Below are 17,331 nucleotides of genomic sequence, written 5' to 3' on the forward strand. Positions count from 1 at the left end.
GAAACTGGGGTCAGCAGGGCCTCAGCTGCCAGCAATGTGGTGGGTAGAACAGACCCTTAGGCAGTGCCTCGCCAGCCGTGGGTACATCCAGGTTGAGTGTCTCGACCCTCACAGCAGCTCTGGGTCCTCCGGAACCCACCGCCACTGCTGGAGTCTGCTCCTTAGAGTCAGAGAAGTCGGGGACTCCGTGATTTGGGCCCCTGAACAGTTGGGAAGGAAATGCTCAGGTTTGGGCCAGGGGCTTGGCAGTGTGTCCTAAGGGTTTCTGATGGGCATTGGAGAGAATCCGTGCACCACCTCCACGCCTCAGGACCCTTCCCCGGGCTTTGAAACCCAAATGAAGCCCCTCTGGTGTGGCAGGAGCCACGGACTCCTTAGGTCAGTGATGGCGAACCTATGACACGCGTGTCAGAGGTGACAGGCGAACTCATTTTTTTGGTTGATTTTTCTTTGTTAAATGGCATTTAAATATATAAAATAAATATCGGAAATACAAATCTTTGTTTTACTATGGTCCCAAATATCAAAAATTTCTATATGTGACACGGCACCGGAGTTAAGTTAGGGTTTTTCAAAATGCTGACACGCCGAGCTCAAAAGGTTCGCCGTCACTGCCTTAGGCTGTGGCTCCCGGTCCTCACTGGGCTAAGTAAGAGCTGCTGTCTCCAGCCAGGACCCATAGCTCTGCCCAGAGCGTGGGGTGAACCACAAGGCCGGTCTAGATCTCTATGTCTGGACACAAAGGGCCCTGGGTGTGCCACCCAAGGCTGGCCCCAGCTTCGTGGCCCAGCCTCCCTCAGGAAAAAGGCATTGGCTGTGGGGTCAGGCTCGGCCCCTGATTTGTAGGATATTGGCTTAAGCCAGTCTCCTGACCCTCCGAGCCTCAGTTTGCTAAATGGAGTGATATCACCCACTGCCATGTGTGGCGGCCTGAAAACAGGGACATCTCAACACACAGTAGGAGCTTAGTGACCAATACCCTTCCCTACACCTTCGCTTGGCACAGAAGGTTCCGGCTCCCCCTTTCTAGCAGGTCTTAGCTAGGGTCCCCATGCATCACAGAGACTAGAACAGGTCCTCAGCCCTGCCTCCTGCCCCAGGACGGGCCCACGGCAGTGGGCTCTCACTCCACAGTTCTCAGCCCACAAGTCCATGTCTGCCTTTGTCAGCCACACTAGAAGGGGCCAGAGGCTGGGCTTTCTCACACACGCAATTCTTGCGTGGCGCTGGCCGCCTGGTCACCCTGACCTCTCTTTTGGCAGAGTCAGTCCTCACCTCTGGCTGGAACGCAGGCAGCATCTCCATCTACTCAACAGCTGCCACCCCGTCAGAGCCCGTAGGTAGGAAAGGGGGGCGTGAGTTGTATTTAACTTCACAGCCTGCACCTCAGCCAGGGAGAAAAGGAATGACTCCTGCAGGGCAGCAGCAGCTCCCAAGGAAAGGCCATGGGCCACCACCTAAGGCAGTGGTTCTCAACCTTCCTAATGCCGCAACCCTTTAATACAGTTCCTCAGGTTGTGGTGACCCCCAACCATAAAATTATTTTCGATGCTACTTCATAACTGTAATTTTGCTACTGTTATGAATCGTAATGTCAATATCTGATATGCAGGATGTATTTTCATTGTTACAAATTGCACATAATTAAAGCATAGTGATTAATCACAAAAACAATACGTAATTATATATGTGTTTTCCGATGGTCTTAGGCGACCCCTGTGAAAGGGTCGTTTGACCCCCAAAGGGGTCGCGACCCACAGGTTGAGAACCGCTGACCTAAGGTGACAACCCACCTCGTGTTCGGTCCCAAGCAGGAGAAGCCAACAGGCACTTGACGGTCAGGCCAAGGCTCTGAGGCTCATGGGCACATGCGTCTCCCTCAGCCTACTTTTCTCCAGGAGCCCATGTTCCAGAAAGCAATGGTCTGGGAACCAGATGTTTCAGGTTGGGGACAGGGCTAAGGTCAGCTGACACCACCCCCGTGTGCTTGCAGGAGGCCTGTGAACAGGTGTGCGTGTGGGCAGAAGGCCTGCATGTGGCTCAGGGTGCTCCCCTTACACCCTCCCATCCCCGTGCGCCCCCACCACTGCGGGCTCATGCTCCTGGATTCGAGGTCCCGGCTCTATTTAGAGCACAGAGGTCATAAGAGACAAGTAATTCTTTTCTAAGCTGATGCTTTAGTTTCACTGGGCTGCTGGGGCCATCTCTCTGGGTGTCAGGCCACCTCTAGGTGGCCTCAGATTTGTTTCCTACCGAAGAATTCCCTGAGAGCGGGTGGTTAGCCATGTCTATGCACCTGGCTGGTGGCAGCCTGAATGGACGGAGCCTCTGTGCTCAGCCTCGGATTCCTGCCAAGAGTCTCTCCAGCTTCCCTGGGACCAGCCCGTGAGCCAAGCTGACCAGAGGCTGACCTTGAACCAGGGCTGGAGGGCTGTGGTTTTCTTGCCCAGTGACCGCCCTAGGCACAAATTCATTTTGGAGTTGAAGCTGTGGTGTGGCTAGGGAGATGGACAGGGGGGCTGAGAGAACTCTGGGGAGGAATGTAAGGAGCTACTCTACAGCTGGGAGGACCCTCAAAGGGCTAACACTCAGCCTGCCCTTGATTGCCCCATGTGACAGGGGGCTCACTTTCTGATTACAGCAGCATAGCTGTCTCCTCTGGCCTCCGCTCACTAATTCCAGCTCAAACAAATCAAATCTTCTTCCCTGTTTGGTGCTTCCTCCCCTCATGGAGTTCGGTCCTGGGCTTCGTTTTGGAACCATCATTGGGTTGTCTGTCGATGGAGACCCCTAGCCCTGATTCATAAGTCAGCTCAGGCTCCGGGTCCCTTGAGGATGGTGCTGAGTGGGGTCAGCAGGCACCTTCCAGGAAGAGAACATTTTAAGAACCAGGTACCCCACTCATGCAGATAGAGATGCCAGAATTCTTGTAGGCCCCTGGAAGGTCCCACCAGAAATGTCCTTAAGAGATCCCATAATCAAGCCCCATCATGTAACAGAGAAAGCTGAGACCTTCAGAAGGGAATGACTGGCCTAAGGTGGTGACAGTCCCAATCCCCAAAACTGCTGTCATGAAGCAGAGAGGGGAGGGCCGATTGAGACCCCGCAGGGCAGAGCCACCTGCCCGTGGCCCCCTTCCTCACAGAGTGTTTTTCTTATTTTGCTTACAGATCGAGAGGACGGGCCTGCGATGTCCCTGCCCCACGGCCGTTTTCATGGCTGCTTAAAGTGGTCTATGGTCTGTCTTTGTAAGTAAAATAACAAAAACCACAGGCCTCCCAGGAGGTCCCCACCCGCACCCTCTGCCTGGGAAGGCCTTGACGATGACCCCACTTGCCTACACAATCCACTACTGCGTCTGCATGTCAGTGAGGTCTGCGGAGAGAGGTCCGAGGGGCAGGCCCAGGAGAGCAGAGCAGCCGGAGTCCTCAGACCCACAGTCACCTCCCAGCCTTGCTCCTCACGACTTGTGTGACATTAGGCAGGTGACTACCTTCTGTGTTACTTTTCCCCAATCCACAAAACAGGGCGGATATGGCCGATCCCAGCGTTGTGAGAAGGTAGAATGACAATGCAAGTCCGTAGCTTAGCAGCTCAAGGGCAGACCCCAGCCTGGGTCAAATCCCAGCTCCTCCTCTTCCCAGTGGGGCGACCTTGGGCAGGTACCACCATCTGTGCCTCAATCTCCCCACCTAGAAGTCATCATATGCTGCTGGTGGACTCGGCGGGAGGCCTGGCACATACTGGGTGCTCAGTGGACATTATGGTCACTAGTGGACGTTTCCGTCAAAGTGCTCAGGCCACGGCCGATGTCCATAACAGGAAGTTTTCATGGAGCGATGCTCAGAGTGATGTCAGCCAGCGTCAGGACAGGCACCCACTGCAAGCCGGTTGGACTGCGCAGCCCAGGCGTGGCTGCCGCGTAGCTCCCGGCTCCAAGAGGAGGTGACATAATGACTGTGCATTATTTATGTCCTGTGATGCGTGGTCCTCCTTGCCATTATTCTGTGATGCCTGGCCTTGCTCTTGGGTCTGGCCGTCGCTGCACTGCAGCGCTATCAGGACGGTGTGATTCCCAGCCCCAGAGCTGCTTCTGCAGCAGGGAGAGGGGCTGGCAGGGAGGCTGTTTGTTGGTTCATCATCCCAGCCTGACCCCCGCCCAGGCCCAGGGCTGGGGAGCTGCGGGGGTGCTAGTGTGTGCCCCCAAACCTCAGCCGGGGACACGTGTGCGGTCTAACTTAGTAACACACCTGTTGTGGAATGAAAGCACTTGTGGCCGGGGGTTATTTTCGGCGTCTCTTTAGCAAGCTGCTGAGACTGCCCGGCAGCCTGAGGGAGGGAGCACGGGCCAGCGAGGGCAAGCAGGCCTCCGGGAGGACCCAGGCACCGAGGGCAGGCTGGTAAGGGAGCTGCAGGGAGGCTGGGCCCAGGCTGGGCCAGGGGCCGTGGGTGGGAACCCAGGAAGCATGGACAGCCACACATCTTAGAAGCCTCTGGAAGGTCCAGACCCCAGGTGATAGCCCAACTCTGCCACTCGGAATGAGCCCCCCACCGCGGAGAGGTCTCCCGTGGCAGTGGGCCATCTCCTGGCCTGGCTGGTGTGACCGCTGGTGGCCGTCATCAGTCTTGACCAGGGTGTGTGTGTGTGTATGTCAGGGTCCGCCGTGGGGTTGGCTGGAGCTCGCTGGTGAGACAGAAAATTAGCACAACAGTGGAGTCTTCTGGTCTGTCCAGGGTCCTCTGGATGATGCCTCAGACGGGGGGAGGACGGGGCCTCTTCCTGTCCTGTGTTTGGAGTTCTCTCTTCATCCCAGAGTGAGAGGGAAGGCTGAGCAAGGCGCACCTCCCTGCGGGACTATTCCAGAGCTGGTGTCACTTCTAGGGTCCAGAAGGCGCTCCTACGATCATCCAGACCAGGGAGGCAGACAGGTTTCCACGTGCATTGTGTCAGCCCTGCCTCATCTGTGATTTCCGAACTTCTGCTAAGTGGGGGCAGTTCTGGCTCCTTCCATGGGTAGAAGAACAAGCGTGGTTCTCTCAGCCGCAGAAGCCCGGAGCAGAGGGGCCCAGCACTGTGGAGTGGGGAAGTGCCGCCCCTGGTTTGGGCCAGGCGTCATTTGCATATAAAGAAACCAAGGCCAGGCCCAAGTCTCACCCCCATCTAAGCTAGTGCAGGTGATATAGGGCCTCAGGCAGGGTGCCCACTCCCAACCCCCACAGGTGTAGGACGAGGGAGCAGGCAGATGAGCATACAAGGGGCTGAGTGTAAGAACAAGAGTGAGCCGCCTGGAGCAGGTGCCGGTGTGGTAGCCAAGGACGCAAGGTGTGAGCGGCTCCCAGGTTTAGCAGTTGAGCCTCAGGCCTCGCAGAAATATCCAGCTTCCCCACCCTGAGTCCCCTCCACCCTTACCAAGGGCCCTGGAAGCCTGTGACCTCTGACCTCTCTGTAGACCCTGGTGGTCATCACTAGGGTTTCTGAGGCTAGGGGACAAGGATGCAGGTGATCGGACACAGAGGGCTCCCTCGCCTCCAGTGTGAGAGCTTGTCACCCAAGCCTGAGGGAGGAGGTGCTGTCCTGGGACCATTTCCCAGCACCCCTGGCCTCTGCCAGCCCTGGGACACCCTGGATGATACCGCCAGGGCCTGGGTAACTCACAGCCCTGCTCCTGGGGCCCCTGCAGTGTGCATGTGGGTCCCTTAGGTAACTTGCTGGTTCTCCACATACAGCCTGCGCAACAGCAGCACCCAGCCCAGGGGCTCCCCCGCCAGGATCCAGCCCCACTTGTCCTGGGGTGTCTGGGTCCCTCTGCCCCACCCGAGTCCCATCAGCACGGGGGTTGGAGCCCTTGTGTGGGCGATGGCACCTGATTGGGAGTGGGCACCTCGCAGGGCTGTCATGGTGGAGGAGAGTGGAGGAGTGATCTCCCCCAAGGAGAGGGGAGTGGGCCAGCAGGTCCCTAATAGTGGAGAAGCCCCTCTGTTCACAGTAGACACTGAGCAGCCTGGGGGGTGGAGGGTCTGACCAAGCAGCCCCCACTCCCTGAGACCTGGGACGAGGCTCCACCTTTCCAGGCCCCGGATTACGCATCTTTAAAGGGTGTGGTGCTCCCATGGCGTCCCGGTGACTCTAGGCAGAGACCCTGGCTCTCTGCTTGCTCCTCACTCCCCTCTCCCCCCACAGTAATGAACGGCGGCAGCCACTCGCCGACAGCCCTCAACGGCACCCCATCCACGCCCAACGGCTTCAGCAATGGCCCAGCCACCTCATCCACAGCCTCACTGTCCACACAACACCTGCCCCCAGCCTGCGGGGCACGGCAGCTCAGCAAACTCAAGCGCTTCCTCACCACCCTGCAGCAATTCGGCAGCGACATCTCCCCAGAGATCGGGGAACGCGTCCGCACGCTTGTGCTGGGGCTTGTGGTGAGTGGGGCAGCATGGCCACAGAGGATGAGGCTGCTGAGCGGGGATGCGGGGATACTGGGTCGTGCCCAGCCCTCGGGCCTCGTGCCCTCTTTGGGCTGGGTGGACGGGGCTTGGGCTGATGCGTGGTGGTTTTCTCCCCTCAGAACTCTACACTGACCATTGAGGAGTTTCATTCCAAGCTTCAGGAGGCCACCAACTTCCCACTGCGCCCATTTGTCATCCCTTTCCTGAAGGTAACAGCAAACCCTGATCCCTCATGCCAAGGCCTCCCCCAGGAGCCCCAAGTTCATTCTCTGCCAGCTCTGACCAGGCATCATGCTCAGCCATCCCATACCCAGGGAACAGCTCTGAGTAGTTGCCAGACCGGATTAATCAGCCACCAAACCCAGTGCTGTAAGAAAGCTCTCCAATCAGTCCTGTTATTATTTACTAAAGGCCTGGTGCACGAAATTCGTGCACGGGTAGGGTCCCTAGGCCTGGCCAGCAATCAGGGCCAATCAGGTTCCCCGCCTCCCAGCCTCCCCACCTCCCAGCCTCCCCGCCTCCCGCCTCCTCCTTCCCTCATTCCCTCAGTGCCCAGCCACCACCGCTGGTCACCCAGCATGTTCCACGCCACCCCCTGGTGGTCAGCGCATGTCATAGCAAGAGAACGAACTCCCGGTCGAACTCCTGAGGGGACAATTTGCATATTAGCCTTTTATTATACAGTATTGGCCAAAGTGGCTGGGCCATTGTCTACTGTACAGCTATTTTTTGAGCACCTATATGTGCCAGGCACTGTGCAAGGCTTAGGGAGATAGCAGGGAGCACAGCAGACACAGTCCCTTCTGGAGCCAATGGCCTGGTGGGATGGGAGACAGCTAACCAGCAATAGCTATAAATTCTGTGATGTGTGACACAGGAAGGGGCAAATGATGAGGGCTGGGGAGGGGAGGGAGGGAACCCGGTGGAGAGCAGGGCACCGAGCCTTCCAAGCATGTGCAAAGGCTCTGGAGAAGGGTGTGCCTGCTATGTTTGAGGGATAGTGAGGGGGACGGGACAGAGGACAGATGGAGGGACAGGTGGGTGGACAGACAGATGGTGGGTGGTAAGTTGGTGGAAAGGTGGGTAGATAAACGAATGCTGTCAGATTTAAAAAAAAAAAAAAAAAAAAAGGTCGTGTGGTCAAACATGGAAGATAAACAACGGACCAGGCCTCTCGGCGGGAAGAGCTGGTGTCTGGTGGCAGCACCAGGGGCTTATGAGCAATGCAGGTTCCTGGGCTCGGCCCCGACCCACGGAGTCAGTACCTACATTTCGACAAGGACAAGCACAGGCCTAGACCGTGTTACGACAGAGTCTTCGCTCAGTACTTCTCAGGGTCTTCACTCCCCTAAACGAGGGTCACCCCCTCCCAGAAGGGCCAAGAGGGAACAATTCCCAAAAGTGTTTGACCCCATGACCCTTTGCTGCCGTGCACCTCCTGAGGTCAGGGTTCTCTGGGGCTCTCATTTCCCAGCCTCTGAGATGCTTCCAGAGTGGGCCCTACTCACCGCACGACCGGGCCCTGGTAGGACAGAGCAGACGAGACACTCCCAGGTTTGAGCCCTGCCCCTGCAGCTGATCCCCTGTTGGCCTGGGCCAGGCTGGTTCGCTCCTCCATGCCTCATTTTCTGCAGCTGTAAAGTGGGAATCATTTTCAGGCTGTTAGCAAGATTTCGTGAAGCAATGCACGTGAAGAATTGGCTTTTGTCATCTGGGGACTTAAAAATGTTTTGCAGACAAGGCATGCTTTGCAAAACACCTTCGACACCGCCCCTGCTGGCTCCTAGGATCCCTGTAAGGAGCGGTGGCACAGGCATAGTTCCTGATTAACAGGTGGGGAAACTGAGGCCCTGAAGTCTCCCCCGCTGGTGGAGAGATGGAGCCAAGGCTGGAACCTGGCTCCATCAGACTCCAAACACCCCCTGCTTTTACAGGGTATGTCCCAGACCCACACCTTGTTCCCTGCAGTCCCTTGCCAAGGGGACCCCACTTTGTGCCCCCACATCTACACCCTCTCTCCCTCCCTCCTTCCTGCCCTTCCGCCCACACCCCACTGAGCTCACACTCCTAAGCTGGCGACAAAGAGGCTGCTGGCATGGAGCAGGGTTTGGGCCCATCTGGCAGTCATTTGCAATTCATTAGGAGCCCTTCCCTTCTCTCTCCTCCTTTCAACTTACTGCTGACTCCACCACTCCCCATCTTCGGGGACACAGTGCGCCTGCTTATTCTGTCGGATCAAATATTTACAGCAGATGTCCAGCCCGCCCGCGTCAGCTGCCCTTGTTTATCCGAGGAGCAGGGGTAGGGCCAACATCCGCGTCCCCTGCTCTCCCCAGCCAGGCCTTGCCCAATGCCCACTGTGCCTTGCACCCCAGCATCCTCCCTGACACACCCCCATGAGGCGCTGGACAGGACGTGCCCAGCCTAGCACGGCCTGCTGAGGTATCTCTCTGCCTCAGTTTCCCCTCTGTCCACAGCAGCTCTCATATGCTATTAGGGCGTCTGTGCCTAGATTGCTCTTTCTATAGGGTGAGCGACCTGCCTGCAGCGCCGAGGGCCTGGGATCACACCCAGGGCCCTGGGTTGACAGGACTGTCAAGGACACAGTCCATTCCTCTCACTGACATGCAGCTCCTGGGGGGCAGCCAGTTCTGTTTCCGGGGGTTGTTGACAAGGCCCTGGCCTGTCCCCATGGTCCTGCCCGGGGAGCAGCCCCTATCCTCCTTGTTGTAGGAGCTCTGGCCCCTTTAGAACCCAGAGCATTGTGGGGGGTCCTAGCAGGAGTGCCCCCTGCCCAACCCACTGTGTCACCTCCTCTGTGACCTTCACGGGTACGATGGTGCACTAGGCCCACTGTGTGGGCAGCGTGCGGTACCCTGACGGCAGGGCCCTTGGAGCTGTCGTACTGCAGAGAGGCAGGAACTCTGGCTGAGAATGCAGCTCAGGCTCAAACCCCAGCTCCACCCATGGGCTTTGGAAAGACTCTGGCCTCAGTCCTCTCCCCGTCACGGGGGATGTGACAGCCACCTCACGGGTTGGCATGGAGGAGTTAATTCATAAGAAGCTCACAGGAGCCCTTCGCGTCCAGGACGGAAGGCGCAGGTGCTGTTCACAGCTCCAGTTGCCGATGAGGCAAAAGCCAAAGGAGTTAAGTGACTTCCCCAAGGTCACACGGCAAAGCAGGGGGCGCTGGCCACGGGCATGCCGTTTGTGGGAGATGTCAGCTCAACTAACACCGTTGTTGTGGTTGTTTTTGCAAACACTGACTTCCCTCTGAAACAGAGTTCCCATCTGTGAAGAGGGCAGTTCCAGGCTTTTCTGCAGCGTCAGAACCTTCATTCAGACAGGGGAGTCCAGGTCCAGAGATCATTGCCACCAGTTTAGTCTGTCCAGCACCAAAGTGGTGAGGCCTCCCTGGCTCCTGGGCCTTTGGGGACACAATGGGAACTGCTGCCTGGAGGGATCTGCCAGTCATGGCCCTCCACCGTCTCTACCCATTTCTTCTGGGCTGGGGTCCCTGTTCCCCCACCCAAGGACCCTGGGCCCCCTGCACCCTTTCCTGAGCTCAGTGCTGTGCCTGGCTGAGTGCTGGGGCTTTCCAGAAGCTGGAAGAGGCTGCCCCGCCCAACCAGCCTCCACCCGTGGTCCCGGCTCCCAGCTGGCCCCAGCCGGCCAAGAATCCAGATGTTTCTACCACCCCAACAGCGACCAGCCGGTGCCTGTGCAGTCCCGCCCTGCCGGCCGGCCAAAGGGAGGCTGCGAGGGAGAGGAGGGGCCAGCCAGGGAGAGGAGGATGTTTGGCGTCTTCAGACCTCCCGGGACCTCCTTCCCCAGCTCATGCTCCTAACATGTTCGCCAGATGGCGGGCTGGCCCGCGTTCAGCTATCCAAACAGAAAAACAGACCTGGCAGCCGGCGCTGCTTGACAAAACTGCATCGGCTGCTTGATTGGGTCCGGGTGTGCTGCTGGGTTCTGGGGAGGCAGAGGCAGGAGAAGGCTGTGTGGCAGCTTTGAAACGCCATGAGAAAGTTGGGGAATTGTAATTATTTACAAATACTTAGAACTCGGGCTCTCCCAAGTGGCCTGCTGCTGGGCCTCCATCCAGCCTGCCACCCCCTCCCCCACAACCCCACTCACCACAGTGGCTCTGGGAAGTCTCTTTGGAAGGCACATGAGGAGCCCGTTGGCCACCCGGCAGGGCATTCTGGGAGGCCCCAGAGCCAGGGCAAGGGCACAGGCAGGAGGGCATAGTTGCTACAGGCAGGATCTGCATTTGAATCCTGTGTATCCCCACTTATCACTCCCACTCTATGCCCTAGTGTCCTTACCCATAAATGTGGAACCAGTCACAGTGTCCATCCCTGAAGGTTGTAAGGACCATGGTGGTGCAGCCACAGGCAGTGACACATGTGGCTGCTCAGAGTGGTATGCACACTGATGTGCGTAGCCCCAACGCCAAGCTTCATTCAAGGCTGTGCAGCGGCTTCCCATCAGCACGTATGGGGGTCCAGAGCAGACACGCTGGGGTCCTGCTCCCAGCTCCTCCATCTCTAGTTAGCTGTGTGCCGGGCTGCCCACGTCCTCGCTCAGAGCCCTAGTTCCCTTCTCCACACAGTGGGTGATCGGGTGCCTGCTTCCACGGGCACAGGCAGGGAGCCGTCATCATGGTCCTCTCCTCACCTTCTCCAGATGCCACCGTGGAAAGGAGCTCAATGAAGTGGAGAAGCCCCAGCCTGGGAGACCAGGATCTGGGCTCAGATCCCCTGTACCCCAAATCACTGTGTTCCCTGCGGGGACACACTCTTACCTAGCCTTCCTGCCTGCCCTCGTACCCAGGTTGTAGTGGAGGAACTTGATACCCAGAGAGGTCATGCGCCTCCCCCTAAGTCACACAGTGAGGCTGCGCTTCACCCAAAGTCACACAGTGAGGCTGCACTCACCCAAAGTCACACAGTGAGGCTGGCCGTCAGCCTCCCTGCCTGGCATCAGAGCAAGGCTGTGCACCCTGTGCCCTGACCCCCATCGTCAGTGAGCCCACGCCCACCCTGTGTCCTCCCCACAGGCAAACCTGCCCTTGCTGCAGCGTGAACTCCTGCACTGCGCCCGCCTGGCCAAGCAGACCCCTGCCCAGTACCTGGCCCAGCACGAGCAGCTCCTGCTGGATGCCAACGCCTCTTCCCCCATTGACTCCTCGGAGCTCCTGCTGGAAGTCAATGAGAACGGCAAGAGGAGGACACCTGACAGGTACTTGGGGCTGTCTGTGGCCGGAGTGGGGGGGAGGGGGGAAACAGTGAAGGGACCAGTTGGCTCTGGTGCCACAGCTCAACAGGCACCCTAGTTCCAGTGCTGAGAGAACTGGGGTCAATGCTATTGCCCGCAGCGAGTGAGCAAGCTGGTCAAGTTCAGCCTTACCTGCAAGGCCCAGGCTGACTCAGAGAGGCTGCCCTGCCAGGCTGTGGGGAGGTCTCCTGAGGACTCAGATGTCCCCCTGGGGGGACAGGGGATAGGCAGGAGGGGAGTCTGGAGGGAATTCCATGGCGATTCCCTTGGTGCTAGATGTGGACCCCAAGTGCCCAGGAGCCTGAGGTACCCGGGCACATGGGCTGGCCCTCACTGCTGGGTCACAGAGATGGGTGCTTGTCCTGCTGCCAGGAGAGGGTGTCCCCCTCTCTTTGTTCTCTCAACAGACGTTCAGACTTCATGACCACTAGGCCCCAGAGCCGGTACACCAGGAGTGGGAATCAAAGCTGGGTCCCCAGTGGACTGGTTTCACCTCTCCCTGTCTCCCCCTTACTCTTTCTCTCTGTGCCCACCACCTCTCTCTCCCTCTCATCTCTCCTGCTTGGACTTCTATCCACGGCTCCTGGTTCTGTGACCACTGACCTCCTGCCCACTCTCTTGGCCAGGACCAAAGAGAATGGGTCAGACCGCGACCCGCTGCACCCAGACCCCCTCAGCAAACGGCCGTGCACCCTGAGCCCTGCCCAGCGCTTCAGCCCCAGCAATGGGCTGCCCCACCCCACGCCGCCACACTACCGCCTCGAGGACATGGCCTTGGCCCACCACTCCCGTGACTCCTATCGCCACCCTGACCCCCGGGAGCTTCGGGAGCGCCATCGGCAACTCAGTGAGCAGTGTTCTGGGGGCAGGGGTTGGCATGTGTGTGCATGTTAGTAGGAGCACACATGCACCTGTGTGTGGGGAGAGCATTCAAGAGCCACTGTGTGCACGTGTCAAGACGCTGAGGAGATGGGTGGAGAGAAAGGATGTGAGTGGGGAACTGGCCCCAGGGCACAGAGGGGATCCCCACCCTGGCTGGGTTCTGGAAGCTTCTGAGGGAGAGCCATCTTTCCCGGACCTCCATCTGGGGGGCAGTTCAACATCCTCACCCTCAGGGCCCAAAAGGTCCTTCCCTCCCAGGGGCATGATTGTGAGTGTGTGCCTGTCCTGGGGCCCTGACTGGACGGAGGCAAGCACAGACGGGTATGGGGCCTGGGGGACCTAGAGCCACTCAGTTTGCCCTTGGCCCCTGAACAGGTGTATCATCTCGTTATAGAGACAAGAAAAGGGAGGCCACCAGGCCCTGCAGCTGGGGCAGAGAGGGCAATAAATTAGCTTCCTGGGCCCAATTTCCACATAGGGGCTGCTTCCCACACAACATCAAGCAATCCTTGGACGACAGCATAGTGTCCTGCGACTGAACTCAATCCTGACATTCTACCTGGAGACGGCATAGGTCACACAGGCTAAGGGTTCGGTCCGACAAGACTGCCCACCCCCGTCAGATGCCAGTCACAAGTCCAGGTTGTCACCTGTGCTTCTGGCCAGCCGACTATAAATCAGAGGTTCCCACAACCCCCACCTTGCGTTCAGTTAATTTACTAGAATGGCTCACAGACTCAGAGAAATATTTTCTTACTAGATTACCTGTTTATCATAAAAGGTTACAACTCAGGAACAGCCAGGTAGAGATGCACAGGGCAAGGGATGGGGAAAGGGTGCGGAGTTTCATCCACCCAGAAGCTCTCCAAACCTCCTTTGGAGGTTTTATGGGGGCTTCGTTGTCGAGGCACGCCTGAGTAAATCCCTGATTCAACCCCCAGCCCCTCTCCCCACCCGGAGGTCGTGGGTGGGCTAAACGTTCAGCCCTCTACTCCCATGGTTGGCTCTCTGAGCAACCAGCCCTCATCTTGTTCTGAAGTCAGCTCATTAACATTAAGAAAAGACACCTGTATCACTCTCTACGCTTAGGAAATTCCAAGGGTTTGGGAACTGTGAGCCAGGAGCCCTGGATGAAGACCATATACGAGAGCGATATTTGGCAACTGAATGACCAGTTGCTTATTTCCTGCGGTGCACAGGCCAGCCAGGAGAACCATTTATGGGAAGTTCCAGCTTGTGGGGCCCCCAAGTCACAGGAGCTGCTGCCCCTGCCTCCCAGGCACTCCCGCAGGCATGGCTGGGCACCCTGAGGGAAAGCAGACACCCCCGAAGACTCAAGAGCTCTCGCTGGGCCCACCGACCACACATGCCCATCCTGCTCTTGAAGCGGGATGACAACAAACACCCAAACACCAAATTCATAAGAGCGTGGGCACTGGGAGGAGCAGGGGTTTCATGGTGAGCACAAGGGCTCCTCTGAGCTCCGAGGACTCCCTGTGATACACCCTTGGGCAGATCACATGACCTCTGTGCCTCCGTTTCCTCCTCTGTTGGCGGGCTCTAACAGGAGTCTCACCCTCAGGGTCGCGTAAGGACCGAGGGAGTTAATCCAGTGCAGAGTGGGGGCTGTGTGGCCAGCTGTTATTGATGTTACAGGCAGTCCTCGGGTTACGTCGGACTCGATGTACGTCGTTTCATGGTTACGTCGCCCTCTCCCATTTACAGTATTTATTTAAAAAAAAACAAAGTTCCATCATTTCGACGTATGTACATATGTGCTTTATGTTTATTATTTATTTACCACAAGTAAAGGTCAGGAATTGTTATCTTTCTTTTAATTTTTTTTACTGTTTCACTTCATTCCTGCTGTGTATGTGCTCCATGTGAACGACGTAGGTGCTAATGTAGGTGAGTTCCGACTTACGGCGAAAATCACGTTATGTCACGCCGTGGGAACGGATCTCCGCCGTAACCCGAGGACCCACTGCAGTGGGGAAAAGTCTAGGGTGGAGCACTCACTTCTTGCTTGCATTGTGTCCTTAACTCCATTCTTAAAGGGGGCTGTGACGTGTTCTCATATATGTGTGATACGTCAGCACACCATATCACAGATGAGGAGACTGAGGTCCAGAGATCATAACTGACATGCCCAAAGTCTCCTGGCCACATCTGCCTGACCACTGACCATCCCTGGGAGACAAAGAGATGAACAGGACCAGCTCCTACCCAGAGTATTGGGGGACAGCCTAGAAACAGCAGCCTCTAAGATAGAGGCCCAGGCCACCGAAAGGGGGCCCAGAGGCAGGGTCAGCAGAGGCCTCACTCCATACAAGGCCGTCTCCTCGCCCCCACCCCGCAGAAGCTTCCAGGGCCCAGGCAGCAGGTGACAGTGTCTGGCTCCCTGTGGCCGGGTCAGGCAGGTGCTATCCCCACCCGCTTCTGCTAATGCAAAAATAGACACCAGCTGTTGGGCAGATCTCAGCCACTATTTTGGTTGGGGCGTTGGCGAAAGCTCTGGCTCCGCAGGCAACGGGGCAGGGCTGTGGACAGCGGATTGTGGCTGCCACCTCCCACCCCTTCGGCAATTTGGAGAGGCATTTTGAGTTTGTGGGTCCAGAAGACCCTTAGGAGCTGAAGAAAGCCTACATAGAGAGACCTTAACCCAAAAGCATTCATGGGCACTGCATCACCCAACATGGGCACCAAAAACAGTGGGGGCAAGAGCACTGGGTAGGTCAGAAACTGTGAGAGGAGCCGTCGTGGGGACAGGTGCTGCTGCACTTGTGCTCATTTCACAGCTCACGATGGTTCTGTTTCTGATTGGGGGAACAATTGTTTCAGTCCCTGGAGCCATACCAGCCAGTGGCTGAAGGCACAGCTCTGCTCAGGCTGACCTTGGGTGACCTTGGGCAAACACGTCCCCTTAAGCAGCCTCCATTCTCTCAGTTCTCTGAGTTCTCTGTAAATTGGAAATGACAGCAGAGCCTCCTTCAAGGTCAATGCAGGGATGAAAGGTGTAGAGCACTTGGCGCAGAGCTGCTTGTACCCGGGCTCTCCCCACCAATGTGCCCCTAAAAGTCTTCTCACGCCCCCTGAGATAGGTGGGGTAGGGAAACTGAGGCCTGGGGAGGGAAAATGGGGTCCCAGGTCCCGTGGGGAATGATCGTCAGGACGGCTGGCTTCCTGAGCCCCCTGTCTCCCAAGAGACCCCGGTGGGACTGGTTCACCTGAGACCCAGCAGATAAGCCGGAGCACTTGCTGGGTCACGCGGAACTTGAGAAATTCTGAGGGCCCAGAGCTACTGGGGAGGAAGGGCCGAAACCTGGGCTTTGACACATGCACAGGAGTCCAGCTGGCTGAGAGGAACCGGTAAAGCCTGGCTGAAGCCAGGCAGTTGACACACAGAGGCCCTGAGAGCTTCTGAGCATGGTGGGACCCCAGAAGTGAAGTCTGAGTCTGGCTTGGTTGGCAGCAGAGGGCAGAAAGAGTGAGAACAATGGGTTTTGGAGGTAGGGAGGCAGGGGAAGGGTGGCCAAAGCCAGAGCAAGGATTGAGGACATGGGTCTTTTACTCCAAGCCTTCAGTAGAGGCCAGGCCTGTTCCTTTCTTCACCCTCCCCATCTTACCCGGGTGGGCACAGCCTATGGAGGATCTAGCCCAGGGCGGAGCTGGGGGGAGTGTGGGGTACGGCCTGGGAGTGTGGGGTGGGGCCTGAGTGTCCCCTCTCCCCCTGCAGTGGTCCATGGGTCACGGCCAGAGGAAGTGATCGACCACAGGCTCACTGAGCGCGAGTGGGCTGAGGAGTGGAAGCACCTCAACAACGTGAGTGTCCAGGCCCGGGCACAGGTGCCACGGTCCGCCCAACCGGGCGGGCTCCCCTTGGCTCTGTGCCCACCTGGGGGGCATGGGGCAAGGCCTTGGGGAGAGTGGGCCCTGGGAGCACGGGGGCAAGGGGAACACCCATCTCAGCCCACCCTCCACTTCCCGGTCCGCCCCTCAGAACCTTCCCTCCTCTGCCCCTGCAGAGTCTCCGGAAGGTCACTTGGTGGAGGGGTGGGACCTCTTCAGCACCATTTCCAGGTTCATCCTTGGCCCTGCTTCCTTTTAGGGGAAAAGCTAGGCAGAAGGTGTGGGCCCAGAGTGGTGCTGGCCACATCTGCTCCGTGGAGCAGACTGCACCTTAAGGTTTGCAAGGAGGGCCCCGTACAAAGACTTAAGCCCCCGCCCCTCATGGCCAAACCTCATGGACAGGGGCTTGGCCAAGGCCCAGGAGTGTGGGAAAAGGGCCCTGCACGCTTAGGCCACCCACCCACCACCCACAGCTCCTGAACTGCATCATGGACATGGCCGAGAAGACGCGGCGGTCCCTCACCGTGCTGCGCCGGTGCCAGGAGGCTGACCGCGAGGAGCTCAACCACTGGGTCCGGCGCTACAGCGATGCTGAGGACACCAAGAAGGGCCCCTCGACCACCACCACCCGGCCCCTCGGCAGCTCGACAGGAGCAGAGGGGTCTCAGCTAGGTGCGTGCTGGGGCTGGGAGGGGACAGAGGGAGTGGCGGAGAGAGCAGCACGGTGGTGTGGGGGCTGCAGGGCGCATGAAGGGGGGCCCGGGACCGTGGGCAGCAGGGCCCGCACACAGACTCTACAATGTAATACCAGCCCAAACAGTTTCATTGGGAAAAGAGGTACAAAGACACTGCCTGACCCACTGGGAAGCT

General features: G+C 57.9%; 1 protein-coding gene across 3 annotated transcripts in view; it reads left to right on the top strand.

Annotated features, from left to right (window-relative positions):
* The window catches only part of CBFA2T3 (CBFA2/RUNX1 partner transcriptional co-repressor 3), a 61,222-nt gene that overhangs the window by 34,943 nt on the left and 8,948 nt on the right, over positions 1-17,331 (top strand). Inside the window, exons 3-9 of one of the 3 annotated variants that reach the window (XM_059667055.1) lie at positions 3,171-3,248; positions 6,182-6,423; positions 6,570-6,659; positions 11,513-11,694; positions 12,357-12,577; positions 16,349-16,434; positions 16,935-17,133. In XM_059667055.1, the coding sequence (XP_059523038.1) occupies positions 3,171-3,248; positions 6,182-6,423; positions 6,570-6,659; positions 11,513-11,694; positions 12,357-12,577; positions 16,349-16,434; positions 16,935-17,133 (1,098 nt within the window). Of the gene's footprint in view, positions 1-3,170; positions 3,249-4,329; positions 4,401-6,181; positions 6,424-6,569; positions 6,660-11,512; positions 11,695-12,356; positions 12,578-16,348; positions 16,435-16,934; positions 17,134-17,331 lie in introns of those variants that run through there. The other 2 variants (XM_059667054.1, XM_059667056.1) reach the window with 2 other exon arrangements.

The sequence above is a fragment of the Myotis daubentonii genome, chromosome 15 (assembly GCF_963259705.1).
Source record: "Myotis daubentonii chromosome 15, mMyoDau2.1, whole genome shotgun sequence".
Taxonomy (NCBI): Eukaryota; Metazoa; Chordata; class Mammalia; order Chiroptera; family Vespertilionidae; genus Myotis; species Myotis daubentonii.